This window comes from Gavialis gangeticus, unplaced genomic scaffold, assembly GCF_001723915.1.
Source record: "Gavialis gangeticus isolate Ggan-Ray unplaced genomic scaffold, GavGan_comp1, whole genome shotgun sequence".
Taxonomy (NCBI): Eukaryota; Metazoa; Chordata; order Crocodylia; family Gavialidae; genus Gavialis; species Gavialis gangeticus.
The window spans coordinates 29,564,868-29,591,302 of NW_017728993.1; the positions used below are offsets into that span (position 1 = coordinate 29,564,868).

Below are 26,435 nucleotides of genomic sequence, written 5' to 3' on the forward strand. Positions count from 1 at the left end.
GGGGGGGGGGGGGGGAGGAGGGGAAACCCAGGGTCTCCCCCACAGCTGACAGCTGAGCTGAAGCAGTGCAGGGGGGCCCAGCGTGTTCTCCAGCAAACCCGGAAGTACTTCTGGGTTCACTGCCGAGCATGTGGAGGGCCTCCCCTCCTCTGGGACACTCTATCTGCCCCAGCATCACAGTGTTCACAAGCTATGCCTGGTACCTCCAGGTACGTAGAAAAACATTTAAAGCTGTGTCTATGTTTGAATTGCTGATTCTCTGAATCAGCATTGAATCTTCAGATTTGGCCAAATCAAAATCGAGGACAGTGATCTGAATCAATGATTCAGATCACTGTCCCTGATTCGGACCGAATCTGAACCAAATAGGGCCCGCTTCGCACACCCCTATGAACTAGCACATCATCTGAACCTCAGAAGGTGATCTAGTCCAGCCTCCTAGCCAGTCATCTTAGCTTGTATTTGTGCAATGTGATTTCTGTCTCAAGTGCACTCATCCTCACTGCATCTGGACAAGTGCCAAATCCTACACTTGGGCTGGAGCAGACCATCAGGATAATACCGACGATACTTTTAGAATCGCATTGGCTTTGAGTCGATGCTCATCTCTGTCTCTTCCCATTATGTGCAGCATTAGTAAAGCCAGCCAATTTCCCTTTCTAGCCACCAATTCCTGCTTCACATCCGGTGGTTTACTGGGCACTGAGGTCATAGCCCAGCCCCCCTCTTTTCTCATCTTGAGGCTGTGCCCACACATTCTTCTAAGTACCAGGCAGGGACCCTGTATGAAGCAGCTGTGACCAGTTTTCCTTTGCTTATTAATTCTTCATACCACACCTTCTTGAAAGCATTCTCTCACTCCTGTACTCCCTTTCCCTGAGGCAGCTCCCTTAAGGTCTGGTGGTGCAGGAGGCTCCTAAGCTTGTCCAAGGGAAATTTATAGGCCTCCTTCTCCAAAGATGACCTCCACTGGGAGCAATATCCTCTTCAGCTTTACTGCCCTCCCTAAGCTCCATTCCATGCAGTCACTCTAATGCCAGGCCTGGGCCACCAGGTCTCCTGCTGCGGTAAGGGGTCTACCTACATTGCAGGGGGACGTACTAATTTTCTTAGGTTGATTATGGCATAAAATTCTAATTCCGCAGTCATTTCACAGTGGCCCTGCCCCTTCACGCTGATTGGCATAGAGGCCCCGCCCTTCTCTGCTGATTGCGGGGGGAGGGGGGGTGGCGCCGGGGCAGGGATGAGGGGGCAGCCACCATCTTGACTGCTGGCTGTCCTTTGCACAGACCTGCCCCTTGGCGCTGATTGGTGGAGAGGCCCCAGAGCAGGGCAGGAGGGAAAAGGACATGCCATCTTGTCTGCTGCCCTTTGTGCTCTCCACTGGGGAGCCTGCATTTATTTTATTAAGTTTTTTTGTTGTCAATTTCTCGGTTTCCACAAAATCTGGCAAACTGTGAATTAAAGTAGGCCCCTAATTATAGGAGATTATAGGTGTTTGCCAACCCTCAGATCCTGAGCTTTCTTCTTCCATAGTTGGGGTTGGCCAACTGAGTCACTGGATTGGGCCATAAAGCAAGTACTTAATTAACTGTTCATCTTCCCAACTCTGATTCAATACAAAGCAAGAGAGTTTTAGGGAAATATTTACTCAATTCCTATTCAAGTTCTACTATGAATCAGTGAATCTAAAGATTCACCACTAAACTCTCAAGTTCTTTAGTTTCTTCGTTGCCATACTTCACGATCATATGCTCAATATTACAGGAAGGAATTTTGTGTGTATACCTTAAATAAGAGGTGACAAACCTACAGCTCAGGTGCCACATGCTTGTGCAGATTGGGGAGGGGACAGATAGGCAGGGAGCAAAAAAGTAGAGCACCAAATCAGGCAGGAAACAGAGCTCCAGATTGGGCAGGAGAAAAGGGATTGGAGTGTCACTCAGGTAGGGTGCAGGGCTAATTTGTGGCATTCCTGCTAAAAAAGGTTGGCTCCCACTGGCTTAAATCAACTGGTAATATAATATGGCTTGATTTGTAAGAGCCTTAGAACCCATGACAAGTTAACCACACCGCACTGAATGCTAGCTTAATGCATCTTTTTGAAAGGAATACTGTGCTGCCTGTCAAGAATTTTAAAGTCAGTAACTGCTACAAATACAGCTAACTTCTCTGCTTGTGATGACTTATTAATAGTTCTCCATTCAAAGTCCCTAATTGACTTGCTCAACCTCCTTTGAAAAGATTCTCCAACTCTCATGCAAACTTTTTTCTGAAATTTAAGATATAAATTTAAATATATAAAGCCTGCAAAACCTGGAGAATAAAACAAAAACACAGACAAGTTTTCCAAATCATTAAAAAAATATATCACTACATACACAACTTTGATAATATCAACAGATACTTACCTTGTTTAAGTGCAACATTTCCACACTTAGTAACTGCAATCTTGGTGTTATCAATAGGACCTGGAGGATCTGGTACAATAAAAAGAATTATTAGAAATTGAGATTGAAGCAAATATCTAAGCTAATTTTTAAACATGTTCTCTCTTGATATTTCTACTCAAGGGTTTTGCAGATCCCAAGAATTACTTACCACTATCTTTGCCCTTCACAAATCCTTCCCACTCTCTGAACCACTGCATACTTATGCAGTAAAAAGTAGATGGAGATTCTTCTTCTTGGAATGCTCTATTGAGCTGAAAAAACACAGATAGGTCCACTTGTTTTACTTGTTATCAAAATGAAAAAGATCGTTCTACAGCTATCTAACAACTGATAAGTGACAATACAAGAGGAAAACATACTTTTAATGTTCTCTAGGATCAAAGCTTAAACACCTTGTGAATACAGATGCTGGAAGCAGTTACTCTGTTCATCTGGTATTCCTGATCAGTATTTAAAAGTAAATTATTTCATTTGAGAAATTAGGATTTTCTGTCTTCCTTTAAAAAATAAAAGCTTGCTTTAGTTTCGAGTTAGGTCACTAAGGCTCCTGCCATATGATACACATATTACACAATTAACTGGTTAATCACACAATAAATTTATACTGGCCACACCTGCAAAGTAATTATTCCACCATAAAAATATCCATCTAGGTATAAAAAAAAGCTAACCAGCTACAAAGTTAGTGTTTCAAAGCGTGTAACAACTTTATAGCTGGTTTCCATCTTTAATTTAAATATGCTGCAGGGCCCTAACACTGATCTGAAGTACAACCAGTGCAGAGGAATGTAAGGAAAAACTGGGCCCTGCAAGCAGGTCACTTAGCCTACTGGCTTTGGCAGGAGACCTTGCTCCCTGAGGAACCCCTCAGCCAGTTCTCCAAAGCAAAGTTCTTCTAAAAAACAAACAATACAAAATCCCTTGGTCCTTTAACCATCTTCTGCTCTGGCTTCAGCCTAGCAGCCTGGCCCTTCCCTGCAACAAGCTGTTCCCTTCACAGTTTGCTTCCTCCTCTCCTTGCTTACTCTTCTGGAAAAGATCTCAGGGTCACTCCATTTTTACTCAAGTGCCCTACAGCCGGTCTTTCTTAACACGGCTGACTGCTCTTCTTTAAAGGGACAGGATCACCCTGTTACAAACCCATAAGCAAAAGAACCGAGTTATTTTATTTTACTATGTAAATGGGTTTGTAATTCTTAAACAGCCTTGTTTTCTTTAATGGCCTAATGAAAACTAGTAAGAAAATTAGCCCAGCAAAAAAGACTGATTTTATACCTTATTTTTTGTTACTATTTAAAAAGAATGAAAGAGGGTTTTACTCCTACATTTTTACATTAAGAAATTAACATCTGCTTGATTTTCCTAGACAAGTAGAAATAACTAGAAAGGAAGTAAAGTGAGAATGAGTTAAAGATATTTCAAGACTGTTAAAAATTTCAGGCTTGATTGTTTATATGCAACAGTTGGAAGGAACAGATTATTGGTTAATGAACAGCAAGCCCAAACTTGCAATTAAGGGCTCCTAAATTCCATACACCATTTTTGAGTCTTCCAGATCAAAGGAAAAGAAAGTACGAGTAGAATAAAAACAAGAGAAACTTCAGACCTTATTTTATATCATAAAGAAACAACAAAAAGGGACAAAACCCCACTATTCCATAAAGCAGATCACTTTTAAACCCTGTTATCCTAACAACTGGAAATCAAATTCTGCTGCTACTCTTCAATTCAAAAAATTAGCCAAAGGGGAAACAGCTGTATTCTCTTTGATGCCAAGTTTAAATGTCCCAGCTTTTAAAGCACCAATGATACTGACCTCCTGCAGTGTCAGGTAGAGTAACCCTCAGCAACAATCATTCTCTGCAGCAATCTCTACATAGGCCAATTTAAATATAATTCTTTATGCTTGGTATCCTGTCAGTGTTATGGTTTATTGGCAAATATACACCACCAAAGCAAAAGAGTTATGGTATATTAAACTGATAGTTCAGTGTACTAAGACTACAGTGTTAACATGGACAACAAAACAATTTGCAGAATAACTCTCAATCTCAGTGAACAGCATTCAAGTATGGACTGTAACCACACTGAAAGACATGCACGTAGCTGAATATATTGTATGTGTATCATTCTCTGTATTCCACTATTTAGCAATATGGTGCACTATTTCAACAATCAATACAAGAGATACTAATTCTAGAACAAATGTTAAAAGAAGTTTATTCAAAGGGTTTATTAAAAATAAAAAGACCAAGTTCAGGATTTAAAAAAAAGGCTAATGGTTTTGGTTATAGTGTTAACAAAATTCAGTGATACAGTGTGCTGAATAACCACCGAGTTAAAGATTAAACAGAACCCCTAACTCAACTTCCTTTTGTTTGACATAACATAACAGAAGTCAATAAAAGAAAATGAAGACACATGTAGGCTAATCTGAGACAATTTAGTGCTGATTTTTTTTGGTTTAAAAATGATAACTGCACTACATGACTACATGTGTGGTTACTCTACTCAGACTCCCTCAAAGCAGTCTTAGTTCCTTTATAGCTATAAGTTTCTGTATTTTCCATAAATTTGGTGTGACAACTCCTACTTCTGACATTACATTTACATTCAATTATATATGTAAAACCATATTTTATAATCAAGAACAGCTCTTACAATGGAAGTAAAATGGGTCAGGAAGAATCTCTCTCTCTGTACATACCTACCCATAGAAGTACTGAATTAACTATTTCCTAGAACAGTAGTGGTGCACCCAGACCTTTCAAACTTTTCTGTAGTCTGTTGCTGATGCATAGCCATGACTATTCACATGAATCCACCTAATTAGTCAGCCAAAACCACATTAATTATGCCTCTAAAGTTACAGCTCCCGTGTAACAACTGGCAGAGTTGCCACAGGAATATTAGTATAAATGGCAGAAAGTCGTGGGTTTGCTTTTTTTGCATGAACAGATTATTCTGTTAAAATATCACCCATATTATAAAAGAACTTAAGAATCTGGATCTAAATATTGCTTATGAAGAATGTATGGAATGAAGATAGAGTTCAATGAATCAGAATACTGATTACTTTTTTACCCGAACAAACATTTCTAATTCAGTCTTCCGTCTTTTCTCAATTTTCTCAGCCTCTATTTGACAGGTATGACAAACATACAGATGGTTAACAGCTGGTCCTCCTCCATACCTATAATCATAGTAAAACTTCATTAATTTCATGGAAAATAGTTCATATATTCCCTCTATGTCACTACTAGCCACCAAGAATGTCAGTATTGCATTTTGGTTGCTTTTAATGGTGGATTCCACATGCATTTAGCAACATAAGCCAAATTCCTTATTTTTGTTATTATCTTGGATAACCCAGGGCCTGCACCTGTGAAACTACAGCATGGCACAATTCCAAGCTTTAAGAGGGGTGATGAGTTGGACAAGTCTATGATGCACTCCTGTCTCATCACTGAGGCACATGTGCTACTCTCATTTATTTTCAGTACTATTTTGCATTTGATGTCTGAAACATTCTCCTTATTCTGTGCAAACCTAGATTCAGTTTGAATAATTTGTTATTGAGATCTTTTAATACAGACAGTTTGCTACAGGTTTTTTTTAAGACTGATACTACCAAGTAAAAAAAAAGAAACACAGTTAAAGTGCAAAAAACCTCATAGTTATTGAGATACTACATACCATATAAAAAGCACAAAATCTAGGCCCCAAAACTATACTGGAAAAAAACCGCAGATATGACTTATTACTTCTAATAGCAAATATTTTACATGAATAAAACAGAATTACCAGAGAAAGCTGTAAAAAAAATATAAATCAATCTATTTATGGCATTTCTTTCAGATGAGGATTCAAAGAAAAGTGAAGGATGTTACCAATAATAACATTTTTAAAAGCACAGTTCATTCAGCAGGAACAGAGTCACTCTGGTTGCCTTATCACTTATTGTGCTATTTCACTTTTGTTTCATAGAAGTGAACAAGTACTACATGAATTACCTGTAATGGTGATGGATTCTTAACCCCTAAAATCTCCACTCCTGATCCAGTAAAAAAAAACCCGAACTTTTTAAAAAAGAGAAGCAACAGTATCTTTTTAAAAGTCTGTCACCGCATGCCTCAAAGAAGTTATCATTCAGAAGAATGCCCCCTTGACCAGTTCTGACTTTAAAAAGCTAATATACAACCGCTTTATACTTTGTATCACAGAAAGGTATTTAAAATACTTCAACAAGTTCTGACTTAAAAACAGCCTCCTTTCTCTTGGTTATACACTTGGCTCCCTACCACTGATTCCAACATATAAACTTGGTCAATGTCCATTGTTTTATTCATGAATAGATCATTTTTCAATTTCCTCCTTTTAATTTTCACTCCCTGCCAGCTGCTGACGCATGAGGAGTTATCTTTAAGAGGCACTGTTAACAATCAAATATGAAGCAGCCAGCACCACCATCCAGGGGATGGAGTGCAGCATCATGTGAACTGCAAAACTAGAAATATAACCAGGCAGACACTGGGCTGCTTCTGCATGCCTCTTAGCCAATATTAATAATATTTATTACTGCAGAAAGGTCAAGATGAAATATAAGTTATGTGCAAAGGCGTTTTCAGTGCTATCCTTTCCAACAGAATTCACTACTTTAAAGGAGGCAGAGCAACTCTGACAGTCTGACTCTAAGCTTAAGATTTATCTCTGGAAATTTTAACATTCTACTCAGCTGGTATACTCTTTAATTCTACTGGTAGAATATTTACTCTTCAGAGTTTTTTAAACTTAATATAAGTGAGGGTCTTTTGTTTTTCTTTTTAAATCATACACAAAATACAGTGCTTTGAAATGATGAACAGCATTTTTTTTAAATTTAAGAATGCTCTCTTCACTTAGACAAATAAGCACCAGGCTAAAACCCATTATAAGAGGCCTTGGGCTCAAAAGAGAGCTGTATTCAAAGCCTCTGAAGCCAGTATATTTTGTGGTTTAGAACTATTATCATCATGCTACTGAAATTAATTTGAGAGTTTGTTATTTAAGTTACTGAGACACCTTACTGCAGTGAAATAGCCAAATATGTTATTTCACATACACCTCCCTGCTGGTACATGGAAGATCTTAGATTTCAGAGATTTTAGGGTCGGAAGGCACCTATTAGATCATCGAGTTCGACCCCCTGCCCTGGGCAGGAAAGAGTGCTGGGGTCAGATGACCCTAGCCAGGTGTCTGTCCAATCTCCTCTTAAATACCTCCAAGGAAGCAGACAGCACCACCTTCCTTGGAAGCATATTCCATATTTTGACAACCCTCACTGTAAAGAATTTTTTTCTGATGTCCAGTCTAAATTTGCTCTCCTTCAGTTTGTGACCATTGTTTCTAGTTACCCCGATGGGCGCTCTGGTAAACATCGTATCCCCTATTTCCTGATGAGTTTGTAGATGGCCACAAGATTACCTCTCAGCCTTCTCTTGCAGAGGCTGAAGAGATTCACGTCCCTCAAATCGGTCCTCGTATGGTTTTCCCCATAGGCCTTTGACCAGATAGGTGGCCCTCCTCTGAACGCTTTCCAGGTTATCTACATCCCTCCTGAAGTGCAGCACCCAAAACAGGACACAGAACTCCAGCAGTGGCCTGACCAATGCCACATAGAGGGGAAATATCACCTCCCTAGATCTGTTTGTGATGCACCTACTTATGCAAGAAAGAGTGCGGTAAGCTTTACTTATTACTTCATCACACTGGTGACTCGTGTTCATTTTGGAGTCACCCATGACTCCGCGATCCCTTTCCGCAGTTATGCTACTTAGAATGCTACCTCCCTATACTGCTTTTGTATATGCTGTCACTCATCGTTACTTCACATAGAGATGCATTTCTTTAGGTGACGGCCTTAATTGTATCTTACAAGACTGTATTTTAGATTTTCAACTACATTGATCTGTCCACAAATACATCAGACTGAACTAGGTCATATATGCTGCTTGTATGCTTTGGATTTTAAAAATGAAAATGAAATGAAACCATGAACATTCTGCAGAAACTGCAGATGCATTATGAAAACAGGTTCTCTTTAGCACTTCACCCAAAAGACATCATCCCTTCAATCCAGGGGAGAATGTGAGAAAGCCAGCACACGGCTGATCTTTGCCACACTGCTTAATGTGCTACTGGAACATATCTGGATACTGAGGTGACTATAGCCTAAAAGCTAGGGAGGAGTCCATCAAAATGATTTCCTGTCAGAAAAAGCAGAAAGATTTTTATTTTGCCAACGTGTACTGGCTCTTCCCTAAGGAAAAACCCACAATTAAATATTCCAGTTTAGATCACTTGCACAACACTTTTTTTTTTTTTTTTTTTAAACAGACCAAAATATATTTCCAATCAGCTAATAAACCATTAAACTACATTTTCTCCTTCGTGGCCAAGTGCATTACAGAAGTTTAGGCCTCCATTACCAAGAGGCCAGCCTGGGAAGGGATACTGCTTATGCAGCTCAGGTGGAATGAAAGGACAATACAATACAATACAATACAATACAATACAATACAATACAATACAATACACATCAGGAAGTGGAAGCAGGCTGTAACAAGCCTATTTCCACCCCCTTTTCTTATGTTATTACGGCTATCTGTAAATCTTTGGCCTGAGCTTCCATGCTAAGGTGCCTGGAATATCAGAAGTGCAAGAGTCCTCACTGACCTCAACAGGGCTCCAATGCAACTTACATTGCTGCTTTACAAGGTGTTGGGCTTTGCAAGAGTTCCTCTTCCAGGAGGTATTCACACCCAACCTCCAAGAAGAATACACAGTAATTACAGAGAACTCTTAGAAATAACCTTTTTCAAAGCAATTCTGGCAGCTGACAGACTAAGGAGACAATGCCAAAAAACAGAAAAAGCTGGCTTTCTCCAGCCAGCAGAAAAAGAGAGGCTGATACAGACGTGTTTGCCAATACAGATGTGTGTTTACTGACCTACTTTATGGTGGGTTTTTTGCAGTGCACTGTGTAAATTTAATACCCCAGATATTCCCATCATTTGCTCAGGCTTTTAGTACTACTTTGTTCAACCAAACCTAAATTTAACTCCCTTCATTCTCATTTTGCTTATAATTCCTTTTTACCACTTATCCAAGGATCTGCAAGCTTACGATCTAGCTATAAATGCAGTCTCTCAAAACAGAACAGGGTGGGATCAGTTACTGTTGGAACCTTACCTGCTGTACAGGTTATCCCATATGTTCTGAGGTAGCATTAGTACCAGGTCCTCTATAAAAGTAGCCTTACGTGGAGGGACACCTATAAAATAAAGAAAAAGTTTTACTGTATTGTTTTTTGGCCATTCCATTGCAAAGTGAGTTAGAGAGAGACATAATGAGACCTTTAATAATTAGTTACGTCAAGGCTGTCCAACTTATGAGTGGATGGGAGCTGCAGATCCCCAGCAACACACTATGAAGGCTGCATCCCTGCTGGGCCGTACGCCAAGTCTCATTTGCTCTAGTTCCTACTCTGAATTCACCAAGTATCATAAGCAGCTATCAGATGTGTCTAGCCTACTCAGCAGTCCCTTTTACTTGACAAGATCTGAAGACTTCAGGATACTGTGACACATAAGAAATTTGCAGCAGTCCTGCACAGTACCACGGGTATGCCAAGAGCTGTTTTTCCTACAGCAGGGGTGTCAAACTATATGGCCCATGGACTGGATCTAGCCCATGACCTGGCCATGGGTCACTGGACTGATACCACGTGTTGGCCCCAGCCCTGCAAACTGCATGCAATGTGTGGAGTTGACTGTCTTGTGCCCTGCATGCAGCACAGGGGGTCAAGTCCAAGACATGCACTTCATGAAGCACCCTGCCAGGCCGGGCCTGTGCTCCAGGGCCAATCCAGATTGGGCTATGCCAGAACCAGTGTGAAGGGATGGTTCAGCAGGGTGCTGCATGCAGCATGCGCCCTACACTGGCCCCGTGTGTGCTGCATACAGTGCATGCAACCAGTCCAGCCTCATGTACAGCATGCACTGGTCTTCGGGTTTATTGTGCACACAGCATACAGGAACAGCACAAGATGTGTGCTGTGGGCAGCATGTGGGTACTGGACCCAGCACTGTATGAGGCACAGGGGGCTCCAGAGCATGGGCTGCATGTAGCAGGTCAGACTGATCCCCTATGCTGCCTGCAGTGTTGGGTCCAGCCTGCGCACCATGGGCAGTGCTGGTCCCAAGTGCCTTATACAGAGCCCTAGGGCTGGTGCATGCTGCATATGGGTCTGGACCCAGTGCCATGGATGCTGTACAGATGGTTGGTTCCTGTCTGGCTTGCAGACTGATTTAGTGATGAGTCTGACACCCCTGTCCTACAGCATATGCACAAACTCTGTGCAGTCCATCATATGCAAAACATCCTTTTCTGTGCACATACCCATTCAGAAGAGCATGTTGGAACCCTTTATATTGTTGATAAATATGCTGAGACAGTTACTGGCCTAATATAGACAAAAAACTTAAGGTTACCTTGCGGTTGTTGCTTGGAAAGTTAGATGCTAAAATAGGTTTTGAAAAGACATTTCAGTTCTCTCCTATTTCTATTGGTATCTGGCAGAGGAAAGAATTTAAAACTTGAGTACAATGCACATCATAAAACTTCCTTGATCACTACAGGTTTGTTGGCTGTGTGTTGGATACAATCCTTCACGCACTCCTTCCTGCTTTGTTTACAGACCTACGGTTAGCAGCAGCAAGTAATTTAAATCCTTGTTTCAACTAGAGGCGCTAATCAAAACAACGAGGGGAAGTTTAACTAAATAATTAAGGATATAAAACAGTGGAAAAACCAATGTAAATTATTAGCAAACATGCAGAAAAAAAATATTAGGAGCTGTATAGAAAAACTTGTACACTACAGAAAGTTTTTCTATACAATTGGCTGTCTAGAATTACACTCTTATAAGATACTGTTTTTTAAAACACTTATATATTACCCTAACTAGAAGCGATAAAGAAATGTCAGTTATCCAGAAAACAAAAATCCAGAACAAACATTAGATACAAGTCTCTGAAATGTAAGAGACATCCCTGCATGCAATTATATAATCTACCTCCAAGTACATTTTCTGTTTAAGTGGCAATGCTATTATAGGTGAACAGTCTCACCTCCATGCACACAGAGGAAATCATTATTTGAAATGGGTCCTGGCTCTGCAAAGGTCTTGAATTTATTCAGCCACTGTCTAGAAATGTAGAACTGCAGAAGACTTGGTTCCATCATATTCAACAGACTTGATATCCTCCGTCTCTCTCTCTGTGCTTCTTCACTGCTTTTTCTATTATTATTATTATTAAGAATAAAAAATAAAAGCCTATTATTACAGGAATTAAAAAAAACCCCCAAAGCAAAACCTTATACAGGATCTGTTTTCGCGCAGTGGCTATGATTTAATGAAGCCTGATTTAGCATTTTCTTTCACTGGATTTCTTGGTGTTTACATTGAATGTACCTTAAAAACGCCATGAGGAATATTCCATTAATACACCACTTCATAAAACATTTATATTTTACTTTACAATTTTGAAAAACAAAATGGGAGTATTTATTTCATTTCACAACTGTAAAAACATATGATATATGCAGTTAAATACACTTCTTCAATAACTTTTCCAAACCATCAATAGAAGTCGCTGATTATATAAAGTGACACAGACTAGAGTTTTGATGCATTTTCTAAGAGTATGCCTCTTTTTGAAAGAAACACAGAAAGCAGTCATTCTAGTAAGACCAATGATGGCAGTGGCCTGTGACTAGTGCTTCTGATCAGAGGCAAAACATTCCCATTATCCACCTAATAATTTGTGCAAGTCTAGCCTATTTCTGTTAGACTCAGGAAACTGATATCAATACAAGAAATGTATATCTTGAAAACTGAATTTTAATGGTTTAAAAAAAATACTGGGAGTTAAAAACAACTACAACCGACTCAGACTGAAGTTAGTAAGAGCAGGTCTCCCTCTCACTGCATTTCAGCTTCAGGGAAGGAATGGCCCCTGAATTCCCTAAAGTTAAACCAAGATGCAGTAAAACCCCCTTTGTTCCATGTTCCAGCTGCTAAAGAGTTTCTTCTATTCCCTTTATAACTCTAACAGTCCCAGTCTGTGCAGAAGCCTTCCTGCACAAGTTCTCCCCTGCATGAAAATGAGGCAATCTTAGTGGCAATTTTAACAGTTCTTTCTAGCCATCTTACTGAGTTCTTGTAATTCCCAATCTGCACAAATAACGTTCTGATCCATTTCTCTGCCTTTACTGAAGTTATTATGAAATGTTTTAAAATTCAAATCACTTCACCTTGTTATTATACAAAGAAAACAACCTATAGCAAAGTATTTCAATGAAAGCAAAGCACCTCCAGAGTGCCACCTGGTGATATTCAGAGAACAGTGAAATCAAGTTTCCTAGTATGGCAGCTCCCCTAAATCACACCATTCATTAGAAAGACCACAGCCTCCTCTTTACTTGCGTTCAAATTAATACGCTTTTTGGGGGGGATATCATAAAATAAAAATATCACCAAAGTATTTTTGATTTTATACATGAATTCTCCTTGAAGTACAAGGTCTCCAGTATCTGGGTCTCTAGCTGCCCTTACACCGCCAACCTCTCTGCAACTTCTCTCACAAAATTTAGATACCAATTTTGAGAGCTAGGTACCAAAATGGCCAACAGCTTGTACTTAACCAAGGCAGATGCAGACATCAACCCGTCTCCCTCTAATTCAGATTCTTACCTGTAAAAGAGAACATAAGCTTCGGCGTTTTGTACTGAAGATTCTGTTACTTCTGTAACACTCTGGTCATCAAATTCATACCAGAGATTATTTAAATTGTTTCGGCAATAAGCTATGTAATGCCCACCTAGAGAAAGAATGTGTTAAGCATTAGAAACTATACGGTGAAATATACTGTTATGAACTATACTGGTAAAAGGGCAAATAGCATGAATTTATCTTTTCTGTAGACATGTTCAGTGGCATTAACAAAACAGCTTTAACTTATGCATACTTGGTTTGAATTATTTTATAACTCAAAGATCAGCAGCTCCATCTTTCTCCCAGGTAATAGAAAGAGGAAAACATGATTTTACTCCTTCAATATATTCTGTCTTCTTCAACTGACCTTTAGCTTGAAGGATTTCTGACCAACATGAATATTTTACGCTGGGTCTCTGAGTCCATTCATTTTGTAAATTGATTTTGGAAAAAACAATTTTTGTCAACCTGTATAACATCAACCTGCACATCAGTACGCACAAGAACAACATTCTACTAGTTGGGATCAAGATTCTGAACGTACTCCTTGGATATTACTCATATTTAGACTTCTATTGTTTCTTAAAATACAAAGCCCGTAGTCATTAACAAATATCTACCCTTGATCCAAAAGGCAGACAGTATTAAGGAACAACTTGATTTTAACAGTGAGGCCCAGCTTTTGGGGCTTTACTCTGTGTATAGACACTGTAGAATCTATTTCTTTTTTGTAACTGAATGCATCCTTATGCTCTCTGACTTGTCAGGCACACCAGACCAAACTAGTCAAGAATACCACATTGGCTTCATTGTTTAGGGCTCTCTTTGTTTTGGCTATGTCACAGAGAACAAAAGGATGATCCTCTCCTGAACAAGTGCTTGTCAGACAGGAATAAGCACAAATCTTTCTATTCATCCATTCCTGTACATGAACTTCATCAGATAAAAATCATTATGAGGTAACCCGAATTATGTGGCAGACAAACACCAGTTTTTGACTGCTAGCCATCCTCCGCGGCACTCTGTCAACCATCGCGAGGAAAGGAGAATTAGGGTACAGACAGACATAACAATTATTTTCATACCAAAGGATAACAACAGTTGTATCTGCACAATCCTGTAGTGATGCAAGTGCAGCAAAACCACTCCACCTTTAACTCGGATTCATTGGGGTCATTTAACTTGCCTTGCTACAGGATCATGTAGATATAACCTCCAGCTCATAAGAACTGCTGTTCACTCCTGAGCTGCATCTCCCCTTCTCCTTGAGGCTAAAATGAACACAAAGCTAAAATGTACATTTGTCCATACACTCAATTAAGTGGATCAAAATCAAGTGCCAATCAGAAAAGTAGTCTACTGTTATCCCTACAGTGATTATAACATACAAATCAAAGTGGATGGAATTTCAGGGACTATTACTCTTAGGCTGGGATGGTTTCACAATTCTTGTTATATTTACTGTTTTGCCTGCCGGAAACAGAAGAAACTGGGAAAAAGTAGCCAAAGGAGAGCCTGTAGACAGTACTGTTAAGTCCTTAATGCTTTATTACTTACATCCTTCAATTTCTATAACAAGAATCAAAGGATGGTTACCTAGAGAAGTTTTTACAAAGTTAAAAATAAATTTAAGGTTTCATTATTGTTTTTTAGTGCCAGTATCAGTTGATATAATCCTCTTGAAGCTGTGCAAAATTCCCAAGTAAGATTCCAAGTGTATGTGCTATATAATGGTCTGCCCCTTTAGGGTCTTGAGGAGCAAAAAGTAATAGCCAGCCATATTCTGGAGGAGGCAAGATGCACCCACTTACTAGGGCTGGGCCCCCGCTGGGAGTTTAAGAGAGCTCCCAAAGGAGGCACAAAACTCATGACTGGAACCGGGTGTTCTTGTCATGAGTCCTGGGATCCTCCAAAACTTTATATGCAGATGAGGTGCAGGCAACTTGGTCCGGCTTCATCTCATGGAGGGTGGCACCACACTAATCATTTGCTCCAGGCTGAGAGAGGGGGCAGCATGTCTTGAAAAAGAGTTGGTACTGGGGGGCTGCACTGAATGGGTGTTATCATACATCTTATTCAGATTAGCTGCACTAAGGACATAAACACCTGCATGTTTTTTATTTTCAGGTCCAAAAGTATGTAAATAAATAAATAAAAGTTCCCATCAACAATAAATAAAAGTTCCCATGGGCCATGTGTTTTACAGTCATGCTCAGTGGTGTTTGAATTTAATCATCCTCATACTTGCTCTCCATTGCTGAGCACATGCTGCTTTTAATGTCGGCGGTTTAATGATAGACAATGTAGTTAGTGAGATTTCCTTGTATGCAATTATAAGACGAGAGGCTTTTTTCCCCCCTTGCCAATGGGGGACTAGCAAGGTGACAAACCTTGTTGTGTATTTATTTGAATAAATACAATATATGCCACAAACATGTATCACAGTATTTGCATTCTGAAATAATTTCTTTATGCTTACTGCTTGCAGTTCCATGGTGGCAGATGACAGACAAGAGATCGTAGGTCACTATTTGAGTGGGACTGTCTTTGGCAAGGAAAGGCTGAAGATCAAGTCCTTCCAGAGGAAATGATACATGGGTACCAATTTTTGTGGAAAACATTAGCTCATGTCTAAACCTTTTGAGATGAATGCATAGTATCTGTAAGAAAGATTGACAGACACAGTGTTAATTAAAATGTGGACTGCTACTGTTTTGTATTTAACAGACACACTACAGGAGGCCTACTTTCCTTTTGTCACTTGAAAATAAGGGATTTCAAAGGCCCTTGTACAGGTTGGAAGGATCTACTTCTAATTGCAGAAGGTGGCTGACAGCAGCAATCACGATCATTTTAAAATTTGCTACAGCTTTGGTGTGGGAAAGAATCTCAAACATATTTGTGGAATTTCTTCAAAAAATCATCACTGGGGGTACACATGCAATTAATTTGAAGCAATAAATTCTGGAGCAGTTTAAGCCAGAATAAGCTATTCCCAGCTACAGCTGCAACTGCAACGTCTACACATGTACCCAGAACAGCAGCAATTTGAGCCAGAGCAGAGCAGTTTATGCCAGGGCCAGGGGCACTGGGGGGATCAGCCCTGGGCTCTGGATGGAAGCATCGGGCAGCAGAGGGGCTGGCTGTGCTGAAAGTGTGGAACTGTGGGGCTAGGCTGCAGGCAGGAGTCTGGCCCCCTGCTGGCTGGACTGACCAGGCACAGTTTACACCTGCAGTCAGTTTCTACACACGTATTTAAATTGCAGTTAATTACCCTGCCATAAGATAGTACTGTTCCTGACAGTAATCTTACAGCAGCATTAGTTAATTTACTACGGCCAAATAGTATTACACATGTAGATGGTAATGCTTTACTCTGCAGCTAATTAGTCTACTCCACAGTTAAGTGCATGTGTAGATGCAGCCTGTGAAGCCAGCCCTGAGCAGTTGCTATGCCCAATACTGCAATGAAGGGAAAAACTCTTATGCTTCCATATTTAACTATTTGTTCAAGTCTGTCACGAGGGAAAAATTCTTTCCTGAATATGGCAGCCATCAGCTGATGTTATGAAGCATAGGATTTGATTGTCTTCAGCATGCTAACTACAAACATTACTGGAAAGATTTCCAGCACAATTACAGTATTTAAGCTCCATGACCTCCAGTAAAGGTGAATTCCACTAGTTGACTACAGGAATGAAGGGAAAGCACTTTCTTTTAAGTTTTTTTTTTATTTTACCTCCATTTGTAATTGCTCACCTTCTTGCTGAGTACAAAAGTACAATTGGATATTAACAGGTTTTTGTGAATGCAAGTATGCAGTTACATTTTAATCATTTAACATTCAAGACCAATTGCATCTTCTATACAGATCATTAGTCTTGCCACATTTCTAAGCATGTAAAATAAGTGCTTCTAAAGTGGGTGTGCTAACAGTACCTCAGGAAATGTTTGCACTTTGCAGAATTTCACTCCATTTCTTAACCTAAGCACAGAAAAATAAAATACATTTAGTCCCAGAAAGGTTTTACACTTTTTTTTTGCTGAGTTGGCACAAGGAAGTTAGTCTTAAAGTTGAGAGTTACATTAGTAAACCTGAAGTATTTCTGGAATGCAGACTAGATATACAGTAGCCAAAGTGATATGAATAATAAAGCTGTGGATGCAGATACACAATCTGTACCACTAAATAATTGAAAACCATTACTTTATGTGCTCTCTCTCTCGCTATTGAGTGTTCTTTGGATGGGAAAATAATTTACTGTTTAAATGTTATGAAAGCCTGTTACAGGGAGTCGATTCCCATTTTTGCTAAGTTAGCTTATTCTTGAAGAAAAATCAGTTCTGGTAGGTCAGTATAATTGTACCAAGGGCTAAACACACTCCATCCCCACTACACATTCTTTAGTTCCATTCTCCTACATATTCCCCATTCCCACTATGCATTCTCCCTCCTACATTAAAACAGTATTATGATACCTGCACATGAAAATAATTTCACTTTATAAACAGCAACTATTATTGTGCTAAACTTCTAGGTGCCTTTATTTTTATTAGGGCTGTCAAACAATTAAAAAATTTAATCACGATTAGCTGCACGATCAAAAAAATTAGTTACAATTAATTGTGATTTTAATCACACAGCTAAACTCAAAATTATGCACAGAAAAATTCAAAATAATACCAAATTAGGCAGGTACTTTGTATGGCGGGGCTGGGTGCTTGGGGGGCAATCTGTGAACATGTGGGCAGTTGTGGGTGTGTGTGGGGTTTGGAGCCTGGGGAGGGGGGACCCCCGCATGCCCTTGCAGTATGTGGGGTACTGTGGGTCAGGGGGCAGCTACAGGGCTGGGTGGCCTGTGGCTTGGGAAGGAGGGGCAGGGCACATCACTGCCCCCCTCAATCAGATTACCCACTCCCCATGTGTCCTCTTTTTTGAAACTGGAAATATGGTAACCCTACAGGAATGCAGCCTGGCGACGTGTAGAGCAGCAGCAGCAGGTAAGTCTGTGGAGGGGGAGGGGCAAGAAAAAGGACTGGGGGGTGGGAAATAGAGGCCCCCATGGTGAGGGATGAAGGGGGCAGGGGTGAATGAAATCCCAGGGGTGGGTTGTGGGACAGCTGCGGACGGCTCATCCAAGGTGTACGGGGTAGCTCCGTCACTGGATGAGCCCCTGGGGGAGGTGTGTGAGGGGTGGAGGCAGGCTGTGGGCTGGGGCTTGGCACCCTGCTGCCTTTGCCTTGGGACCTGTGCAATGCCATATTGTGCCTCCTGCCACCAGGCAGGCAGGGGGGCAGCCAGTGTGAAGCTCCCGACACTAAGACAGCAGGGTGCAGAGCCCCAGCCTGCAGCTGGCAGCCCACCTCCACCCAGTGCACAAATTCAGGGGGCACATATCCCATATGTCTCCTCTGGGATGTGCACAGTGGCAGGGAGCACCCCCTCCCCTCTGTCCCTGGACAAGACATCTATATAGCTCTGTCCCATGACCTGCCCCGGCCCCAGGGTCCCATTGACCCTGGCCCCCCTCCTCCCCTCTGCCCCCCCTTCCCCGTGAAGCAGCTCAGAGCTCTTGCCTGGGTAGCCCTGCAGCACTTCTACACTGCCCAGGGGTGGCCCAGGGGCGTTGGTGACGAAGAGCTCAGACGCAGGCTCCAAAACCATGTGTGCAATTAACATGTTAATTAGTTCTAACTTTAATCACGCATGTTAACATAATTAATTGACAGCCCTGTTTTTTTTTCTAATCACATATTAGACCAGGGGTGGGCAGTTATTTTGGGTGGAGGGCCACTTACTGAGTTTTGGCAAGCCATCAAGGGCCATATGACAGGCAGATAAATATTAATTTTCTAAGTTTTTAGGGGCCCTGCGGGCCAGATAGAATGGCCTGGCAGGCCACGTCTGGCTTTTGGGCCGCCCCTGTATTAGAGGGGTACTAACTGACCATTAAAGAACAGTTGTAGGTAGCAGAATGTGGATTCTTTGCAGTCAGATTCCTTACCACCCCTTCCCAAGATGACGATTTGTGAACTAGATGGGGACATATATACATAGAACAATTGAATGGGACCACTAAGCTCCTTTAGCTGTTAGCTGTGTCATTTATTTCTCTGAGCAGCTGAAACAGAACCACAGCTGAGTTCCAGCAAAATGGAAAAGTTGTACCTTTTGAAGTGAAAGGCGCAATAATCAGTTGGGCAGCTTGTCCCTTATTTAACAACTGGCTGAGAACCAAATGGGTGGTGAACAACCCATATACGAATGATCCTGATTCTACCATTCAAAGAGTTGTCATACAGGTAAATGAAATGACCTTTACATGGCAGTGTCATCCTTCCAGCTCTTGCAATCTGCTGCACCTTCACTGCTACTAGACTATATGTATAGAACCAAATAACTTAAGAAGATCCTCATAAATTCTTGTCATTAAGACTGTCACAAATACAGAATTCTCCCATTTAAAAGGTTATTATACAATACATTTATTTCCATGCATAAACTGTTTATAGAGAATGAGAGAACAAGACACATTAAAGCAAATGCAGTAGAAGATTACTTACTTTTTACACTTTTCACAGCTGTACATATTGTCACCTGCAAGTGGCGGGAGGAAGAAATAGCGTTATTTTCCAACTTCATGTTTTATCCTTCAAACTATCAAACTACAATTGTGCTTTTCATTTGCATTAGTTTAGATGTGTCAGAATAATTTCAGAGATATTTCACTTTTAGGGTTACACGTGTTCATAGTCTCAAGACCCTGGATTGCTCTAGGGCAGGGGTGTCAAACATATGGACCAAGGGCCAGATATGAATGACTTGGCCTGAAGACTTTTGCCCCGATTCTGGCTGTGACTGTGACCTTTCCATAGTGGCAGCTAAGTGCCTGGGCAAAACCCATTGGTGCTGGAACTCCAGCAGCTTGTGGCTTGTTCCCATGATGGCAGCCAAGAGCGCAGGTGAGAGCCAAAGTGCTGAAGCCCCCCAGTAAGACCGAGGGAAATAGCCCAGCACCAATGCCAGGGTTCGTTCCTGTGGTACTACTCAAGATCCAGTGCCTCAACTCTTGCCTGGGCATTTGCTTGCCACTGCAGGAACAAGCTGCAGTGTTGTTAGAGTTGGGCTCCAGCACTGCTGCTCTCATGGGGGTCGCTTGGCTGCAGTCGCAGAAAGAAGCTACAGAGCTGCTGCGGCTCCAGCATGTTGGCTCTTCTCAGCTTGGCTGCTAAGCACCCAGGTGATAGCAGTGGTGCTAGAGCCCTGCAGCTTGCTCCTGCAGCAGACAAGCCTGCCAGGGCTCCTCTTGCTGGGTCCTGGACTAGGTGAAGTAGGTGCTGTATGTACTGGATCTAGTATGGGGGTGGGGAGGGGCAACAGGCCTGATTCAGTACACAGGGCCAGTCTCATACCATTGATCCACCCTGTGGACCAGTCCTATGCCACTCATTCAGTTCATGGGGCCAGACAAATTTGATACCTCTGCTCCAGGGAAAATTTTAGCGTTGAATTAAATATATGTATCACAGGGTTCTTACGTTTTATATCCCCAACGATTAAAGAAAAAGTAGAGTCCAGAAAAAGAAAGAATGTGTTTAATCTTAAACAGTGTATGTTAAGGGCAAGATAAGAAGCAAAACCCCAGATTCAGACAATATAGTAGTCACGATAGAATTGAGAAAGAAAACTACTGGTCAGAAATTGTTCTGAACCTTCATCTGATTTTATTTAGTTCAGATGAATCCAGTTGTGACTAGTATTACCAAGTAAATTTACATGGAAAATTCTTCCCTCAAACTTCAGTCTCACAAGCCATTCTGCAATAATTGATCTTAGACTGGGTCACGGGATACATAATTTGATTTAATTAAAAAAGAACAAATGGTGTTATTTAAGTTTTGGTTTAACTAAGGAAGCATATTAGATTTAATTTAGACTTACCCTTGAGCTCATCTCTGGCAAAAAAGGCAGCAAGACAGTCTTGTAAGGTTACAACTGGACCCCAAAACCAGCTAGGAACACATGAGACAAACGTGAAACATTGTTGATAAAAACCCTCGCAAAAAACAAAACGAATGTTCTGCTTGAAGAGCAGAAACAGCAATTTTAAAATCCAAGCACTACAAAAATGAGTTACCTTTTAATGTACTCCATGAAAAATGCTATCCACCCCTGTGGGGCATATGCTTCTCCACATGACCCTGCTTTGACCAGAGAAGTCTGATGGCTTGCAGAATGCAGTTTAGCAAGATCTTCCTTGCCTGGAATAGGCAAAGACAAATCCTGAAAAGTCTCCAGAGTTATAGACACCTGAAACAAAAAACAAAGAGGAAAATTAGACTCCTTATAGCTTATTTCTTTTAATAAGCTGACCTAATTCTTAAAAAGTCCATCAGTTTTCATTGCTTTGTTTTTTGATATGGGAAAGTTCAACCAAGGAATGACTGCCAACTGAAGATGTAGAGTTTTACTCCAAAACTTCCACTAGATGGCACGTTCTGGTGATTTATTATGAGGCAGGGTAGAGTTGCTCTTTACAGACCAACTAAATCAAAGGTACATAAGCTTTTTAAAGCAGCTGCTTACTTCACCAGATGTTGTGAAAGGACATCTGTTATAAGAGCAGACTTGTAAAAAACACGTGGCTTTTGTATACCTGAAGTAATAACAAAGGTTCTTTTATACATCCCAGCTGGTTCCCCTTGAAGGTGATGACAGTGGTGCGGGACTGTGAAATTTTCTCCAGAGGCAGCCTATCAAGGGCACTAGGGTAAAAATGTTATTGACGTTACTTTGACTACATTTCACTTAGTATTTGGCCCTGGAAATAAGCACTGGCATATTTAACTTTTGGGAATCCTGTCAACAAAATGAAGCAGGCTATTAAGACTTCTTTCCAAATTAGTTTTGACAAGTTTCTAAAATTATCAGTTACTATTTGAGGGGCTCTCTGAACAAATGGGGCACAATTCTCTAAGTGGGGGGTGTCCTTTTTATGATATAATACTATACTTTCCAGTAAGGAACTGAGACTTGTGAGGAAAATCAGAAGGTCAAATAATTTCGAAAACTCTTTTTAAATCAGGCACTGAATTTTCTCATCTAACTTGCTTGATGAAACTTCCAAAATGGTATGGATTAAATTATTTTCTGAATTAATTATTTTCTGTATTTCTGAAAATATACCATATTTAATTATTTGCCTTTTATAATCTGATGTAGTAATTAGATGATTTTATGTGAAAGTAGTATTTTTTTCTCAAGATAAGTGTATGAGAGTGTTAGAATAATCATGATTAGCTTTTTTATTAAATGAAGCAGTATACAAAATATTTCATCAATCTTGGGAGGAAAACTGTCATGAAACACTTCTCATAAGCAAAGACTGTGTATCAAGGAATGAAGAATTCTTTCTTGTTTAAAAACAGAAGATTTACATAATTCAGTGCTCACAAATTTATTTAATCCAGAACTGCTCACTCATCTCTTACCCATGAAACTTTGAGGCATGGTTATGCACGCACTGACTGGCCATAATATAATAAAAAATGAACTGTGGGCCATTCAAATAATTTATCCAACAACGAGAAGCCAAGAGCAGTACTTATTAGGTGATTAGAGGAAAAAGACAACTACTAATCTTGGAGGAAAAATAGCTGCAAATTAAAGCTGACAGTTTTGTTCACTTTCAGGTATATTTATGATTTTTCTAGTATCATATGAGAAGGAAGAGTTTGGGTAAATGAAGCGCTGAAACAGCTGCTATTAAGGCTTACAGAATCAAAATGAGAAACACAATTGCAGAACTCAAAAGTGGGCATACCCTTACCATCTGTCCACCATAAAAAAAATCCCAGTAAAAAGATTACACCTCTAGTACCCAAACTACTGAAGTTAACTATTGTATGTTAGTATAAACAGTCAAACCCAAATTCATATCACAACATGGCTATTCTCACTACACTTACCCGATCACAAGTCAGGCACTGCACTGAGCTTATGATGGTCCCATCAAATATGTCAGAGATAATACTCCTGTATCGCTTCTGCCTCTTCTTTTTTGGAGAAGTCACACATGGAACTAATACAAAAAGGCAAAAATAGTTTAAAAAAATAGTTCAAAGTATATTGCTCAGCTTTTATCGTACTCTGCCTAAACCCTTTAAATAGCATAAAATGAGTTGTCTTGTTTTTAGGTTTGAAAAAAGGGACAAACTTTATTAGGCAGTAGACATGATTACTGTCACCTATGGCTAGGTTGTTATAGCCCCATGGCATTTCTTTTAGGAGTGGATATGGACAAACAGAAGGGTTACTACTTGGTTTCTACTGAGTGGATTTTTCAATGAGATAATTTAAGTAAGTGAAACTAAGGCTGCAGGAGCTATTTTGACACTCTTAGTCTACTGGTCTTAAATTAAGATCCAGTTCAACAATATTCCCAATGTGCAGCATGATTTTATACATTAGAGTGTACATGCCAATGCCACTTGACTGTAACCACTTTACAGGTGGTCTTCACTATGTTCTGGTCCAAAAGACTCAATCTATGCAAATTCAAAATACTGGAACATTGATTAAGCTGGATGCAACTTTCAGTGATCAATACAGAACCTAAGAAACTGCTGACTGAATGGGAAAAAAACCCATCCCTGCCAAGTTTGATTAAACCAAGTGGTGTCTGAGGGCTCTCAGCAGGATTTTCTCCAACTGATCAGAAAATGAGTAGAAATAATTTTGAGTCTTGAGCTCCATGAAGTCAGTCACTGAAGATATTTGCAACAATCCCTGGAATACATAAAGCAGCCTTTTGGGACCCAATACTTTAGAGAATAAAACTTGGAAACAGAAGTACAGACTACAAATTCCCTTCCTGAACTCGCACAAACTCAAATGACCCAGCTGGCCTTTTGGTGGAGTCTTGAAAGCAGACTGTTCACCTTCCGAGTGCAAATACTAACGGAGATCAGTGAAATAAGGCAACAGCAATTGTGAAAACGGAAACTGAACTCGCTCCAGCAACATCCCATAAGGCATACGATTCTCTAAGGCTGTTTTGTAGATAAACAGAGTTGATACAGCAAATGATTTTCTCCTAAGCAGATATCCTTCGCTCCTTGCCCTCTTAACAGTAGCCAGAATTGCCTGTCTCCTCCTTAGCTGGAAAAGGTTCAGAGTTACTTCTGCCTTCACTTGAAGTTACTGACAGAAAAAGGTATAAATTCTTGCAAGTCCTCTTCTCCTATATGATGTGCACTATGCGAAGAGTGCCATTTATACTGTATAAATATGCTGCATGGCTCCATTTCCAGACCCTAGTACACTGACTTTTTTTAAAGTGTGCTGTAGAACAACCCTCAATTTTCAGCTTACCAAAGTTTGTTGTGCTCAGCATGCATAATCCTCTCACAGACATAGCTGGAGGGGAAGTTGGAGTTGCTGACAGCTTGGCCTCTTCACACTCTGAAATGTGAGACAATTCAGCTTTTGGTAACCAGAAAGCAGCTCAGGCTTTTGGTACAGGAGAGGGGATAAGTCTCCTTTTTGGAGACCTAGCTTTAAAGAGGACAAATTTTACATTTCTAGGAAGCTATGATTGCTGCGAGCTAATTGATTACTACCTCCTGCCCCCTATCTTTCACTACACACAAAAATGATTGTGTGAGCTTAATATTTACGCAAATATAACTAAGACTCAAATATTTAATGCTGGAATTTAATTTGTCATTAGACTTCAGTGTTGACACACCAATGGGAAAAATGAATCAATTAATCCAAGAGCTATGGTCTCTACTGAATTCAGCAGGATTCACCATATGGAGATTTTCTTCAAAGTCGCAAGCTATTCAACAATTAAGAATAAAGAAGTAGAAATTCAGATTCTGGGTCACACTTGAAAACATGAATGATTACAGAGCAATTTCCCTGGGTGCTTTACTGCATTACACCATGGCACATGGGCAATGAGTACAAAAGGTATATAAAGAGCCAGGCACTGGCCACGTTCCAAACACCATTGGTAGCAGATCCTTGGCAGGGGAAAGGAAAAAAAAATGAAGCAGGATACCGAAGTGGATTCCCATTGGGATGGTTCACAGGTTCCTGATGATGGCTGAAGGGGCCAGCTGTCAGGCTGAACACCAGGGGAAAAGACACCACAGGTGATAAACTGCAGTACTGCCAGTGCTGAAACTAAAATAAACTTCCTAATGGTGACCCACCCACAGGATGCCTTGTGTCTGAGCACCTTCTGGGGCATTTAAGGCTGTGAAAAAAAGAGGGAAAGAATATACTTGGGTGTGGCTTCAAAATGCTTTTCTGCTCAGCTGTTCATGGGTCAGCCAACCGAAGGAAGAGGAGCCAGTCAACACAGAAGATAGGATAAGAAAGAAACACCTATCTTCCACACTGTGATCAATTCTATGAAGTGCCCAGTGACAGCGGCAACTGTCAAGTACAGAGTAGAGGTATTTGTTACAGAGACAAAAGGAAGGTGCTATAAAAGTATACATTCTGTATCTAGAGACTGTAATGACAGAGGAACACCAGTGCAGAATCAACCTCTTTCCCTGACAATACATGTCAACCTGATGAATTAAGGAACCAAACCAGACTCTTCACTATACCACATAAGCGTAGTAATTAGCAGGGATCCTGGTATTCTCTGATTTAAAAGAAATCTCCTGTTTTTGGTTAAAAATGTGGTTACCCCAAATCCACATTTTCCCGTGATTTAAAAGAAACATCGCTAATATATAAATCTATATATAGTGGTGTTTCATTTTAATCATGGAAAAAAAAGTGTGGATTTGGGGTTACATTTTTAAAAACCAAAAATTAGGAATTTTTTTAAATCAGAGAAAGCCAGGATCCCTGGTAATTAGGACTGCTAAAATGAGTCAACTTACCACATACATTGGGGCAGTATGAACATATTATGAGCCCCTTTACCCTGAGAGAACATGATTGGTGCCCCATTCCCCAGAAATCCTGTCTCCTGAATACACAATAGGTTGCTTCTGGGGATTGTTCTCCTTTAAAATAAAAATTAACAATTACCTTCTCTTTTAGGCATTCCTCTGCCCACCCATTTCTCCAATCATATGCTCTAAAAGAAAGACCTTGAAAAATACTGCTCCATGCTTCAACAGTTAAGAAGCAAAAA

At 40.4% G+C, this 26,435-nt stretch overlaps 1 protein-coding gene across 6 annotated transcripts in view; it reads right to left on the reverse strand.

Annotated features, from left to right (window-relative positions):
• The window catches only part of USP33 (ubiquitin specific peptidase 33), a 63,942-nt gene that overhangs the window by 6,258 nt on the left and 31,249 nt on the right, over positions 1-26,435 (reverse strand). For 4 of the 6 annotated variants that reach the window (XM_019501474.1, XM_019501473.1, XM_019501475.1 and 1 more), the window contains 13 exons: positions 24,644-24,733; positions 23,239-23,351; positions 21,408-21,580; positions 21,212-21,282; positions 19,834-19,867; positions 17,209-17,254; positions 15,749-15,929; positions 13,249-13,375; positions 11,624-11,793; positions 9,684-9,765; positions 5,538-5,646; positions 2,602-2,704; positions 2,412-2,480 (listed from right to left, as the gene is read on the reverse strand). In XM_019501474.1, the coding sequence (XP_019357019.1) occupies positions 2,412-2,480; positions 2,602-2,704; positions 5,538-5,646; positions 9,684-9,765; positions 11,624-11,793; positions 13,249-13,375; positions 15,749-15,929; positions 17,209-17,254; positions 19,834-19,867; positions 21,212-21,282; positions 21,408-21,580; positions 23,239-23,351; positions 24,644-24,733 (1,368 nt within the window). Of the gene's footprint in view, positions 1-2,411; positions 2,481-2,601; positions 2,705-5,529; positions 5,647-9,683; positions 9,766-11,623; positions 11,794-13,248; positions 13,376-15,748; positions 15,930-17,208; positions 17,255-19,833; positions 19,868-21,211; positions 21,283-21,407; positions 21,581-23,238; positions 23,352-24,643; positions 24,734-26,435 lie in introns of those variants that run through there. The other 2 variants (XR_002094666.1, XM_019501476.1) reach the window with 2 other exon arrangements.